The 2,500-nt window shown below is 41.6% G+C and overlaps 1 protein-coding gene across 3 annotated transcripts in view; it reads right to left on the reverse strand.

The window, feature by feature from the left end:
* The window catches only part of LOC125034535 (sarcosine dehydrogenase, mitochondrial-like), a 40,087-nt gene that overhangs the window by 114 nt on the left and 37,473 nt on the right, over positions 1–2,500 (reverse strand). For all 3 annotated transcript variants that reach the window (XM_047626397.1, XM_047626398.1, XM_047626399.1), the window contains exons 11-14: positions 2,298–2,492; positions 1,694–1,894; positions 1,211–1,538; positions 1–1,057 (exon numbers count right to left, since the gene is read on the reverse strand). The exon at positions 1–1,057 is cut by the window's left edge and continues 114 nt beyond it. In XM_047626397.1, the coding sequence (XP_047482353.1) occupies positions 486–1,057; positions 1,211–1,538; positions 1,694–1,894; positions 2,298–2,492 (1,296 nt within the window). In that variant the 3' untranslated portion in view covers positions 1–485. The remainder of the gene's footprint in view (positions 1,058–1,210; positions 1,539–1,693; positions 1,895–2,297; positions 2,493–2,500) is intronic.

Genomic DNA, 2,500 nt, shown 5'->3' on the forward strand with positions numbered 1-2,500 from the left:
AACGCGTATTCAAAATATTTCTGATTGGTCTGGATTAATGAATACTTAGCACACCATACAATACATTCACTGTGTACCATAAGGAACGATTTGGCACCCTTTCAAGTAAGATGTCTAAATAACTGCCTCTAGATATACATTGTGCTTCCCAAACACAAAAAAAAAAAAAAAAAAAAAAAAAAAAATTGGCATATAACATATGATAAAATCATGCATCTAGTATATTTTTTACAACCAAGCACAAATATATAATGACACTGGAATAGACCTCATCGAAATGCATGGAAATTGTGGATAATAATAAAAACCTATATATCAAAAATCTTCATCCATTAAAAATTACCCAACACTTAAAATAAAACATGTTAGAGGAATGTCTTAGTGGCATCAAGTGCTATTATATAAGGCAGGAACTGTCATGGACAAAAGATATGAGGATACTGGACTCAACAACGTTTAGCCAGTAGTTGAAAACTCAAGACTATTTAGCTGGCTTCACTATATAGCCCTTTCACGCGTAAATTCTTGGGGTCAAATGGCGACCGAACATGAAGCGAAGCATCAAGCATAGTTCCCATAGCTTCGAGCTGCCAAGAGCCACTTTTAAGGAAGTCGCTGGTGATCCGCTCCCCATCTGGCCGCTCAACATAGCCATATGCTATGGCACGGCCAAGGTAGAAGGCATATTCTGCGCGTCTCACATACCCTAGGACTTCGTTGTTTCGCCAGATTCCCTCAAGACCCCACAGAGGCTTTGATGGATCATTCAGGGTCAAAGTCACGAGCTTTTTCCTGATGCCCTCTGCTTTCTGACGCTCAATGGCTTGGCGCCCAAGAAAATTTGTATCTGTCTTAAGCTTGCAGGTGAATGCAAGGCCAGCCTCAAGGGGTGTGTCATCAGGCCGTATATCAGCATGCCAGTGGCGATAGCCCTTCTCACAAGATAGAGAGTCAATGGCTCGATAGCCAGAATTGACTAACCCAAGAGGCTCCCCAGTCGCCATCACTGCCTTGTAGACTGCAACTGCTGACTCGTTAGGTACATGGAGTTCCCAACCTGGAAAAGAAAGCATATCATATGCCATCAATTTAATATTGGGACAAAAAAATCGTTCTTCAGCTACAAGGAGAGAGAGTGAATCTGTTAACTAAATATTTTATTTCTGTGACCAGCATTCATTTTCAAATTCAATATTTAGAAATCACTTACCCATTTCACCAACGAAGGACAACCTAAGTGCCCTTGCCTTGTGACCAGCTATTGTGATCACTTTGTGTGAAGAAAAAGGAAATGCTGCATCACTGAAGTCTGTGTCACTCAGCTGCTGTAGAATGGCCCTGCTATTCGGCCCTTGGATTGATAGCATGGCCATGTCATTTGTGTGGTCCAGGATCTGGACATTCCACTTATGAGATCTTAATTCTTTGGTGACATGGGCCAGGTTTTGAAGGGCTGCTGCGCCTCCTGCTGCTAAGTAGAACCCGCGGTTTTCAAACTTTGGATCACAAGGTGATCCCTCTCCGCTGTCACACACACTCTGCATAGCAGGGAAATTAGTAATAAGTTGATAATCTAGCTCTCTTGTATATTAACTCTTTTAATCTCGAATTTCAAAATCCAAAAATCAATCAAAAAATTATCTTTGAAACTGAAATAAAGTGCTCTTTCTATTTTTGTTTCATCTTTACTCACCACAGTAAGGTCGGCCTCAATTCCTCCTCTGTGGTTGAGCATACAAGTGTAAACAGTAGAACCTGGATCCCTTGCCATGTCTGCCGAGAATAGCCAATCGGCGGCTTTCTGTGCATCTGGTCCAGTCAGGTAGAACTTTCCAAAGTAAGACATGTCGAAGATGGCGGCAGCATTACGGCAGGCTAGGCACTCCTTCTGGATCTGCAGAACAATAAATCAGTAAACTAGGGTGGTAGTCAGATAGATATGAAATGGTATATTCAAAGTTAGGAAAAATGTTCGCTTAAAAAAAAATGCAATACTTGGAGGTAGTACCTGTCTAATCTGGGTGGCTATCATGTCAACTACTTTACCACTACTCTTTCATAACCTGTATTACGAGACACCCTCATTCATAACATACCTCATTCTATGTAGATTAATAATTCCTATTATACAATGCAGTACCATGAGCTTTAATGTAATTTTGTACAGAAGTACTGGTATCTTAGACCTGGAATAAGGAGCTTTGGGTTACATGTGTTACAAAAAAACTATAAATACTAAATATATTGTCTAGAAGGGAGGGCTGCAAGAATGTTTCGTAAAGTTCAGTGGTTCTTACCAGATCATGATGATGAGGAAAGTCGAAAGTATAGTCAGCAGTTAGCGTTCTCTTGTATCTTGTATCTGAGCTGAGGTCGTTGCCATAGAAGCCATACCAATCATACGGCTGTGTTGGGGCAGGGACGGTGTTGTACCAGCCAGGGCGCTCCCAGCCATGCCTCTCCTGAAATACGCAGCCGAGGTCCTCCAGCACCTGCAATG

This window comes from Penaeus chinensis, chromosome 18, assembly GCF_019202785.1.
Source record: "Penaeus chinensis breed Huanghai No. 1 chromosome 18, ASM1920278v2, whole genome shotgun sequence".
Taxonomy (NCBI): Eukaryota; Metazoa; Arthropoda; class Malacostraca; order Decapoda; family Penaeidae; genus Penaeus; species Penaeus chinensis.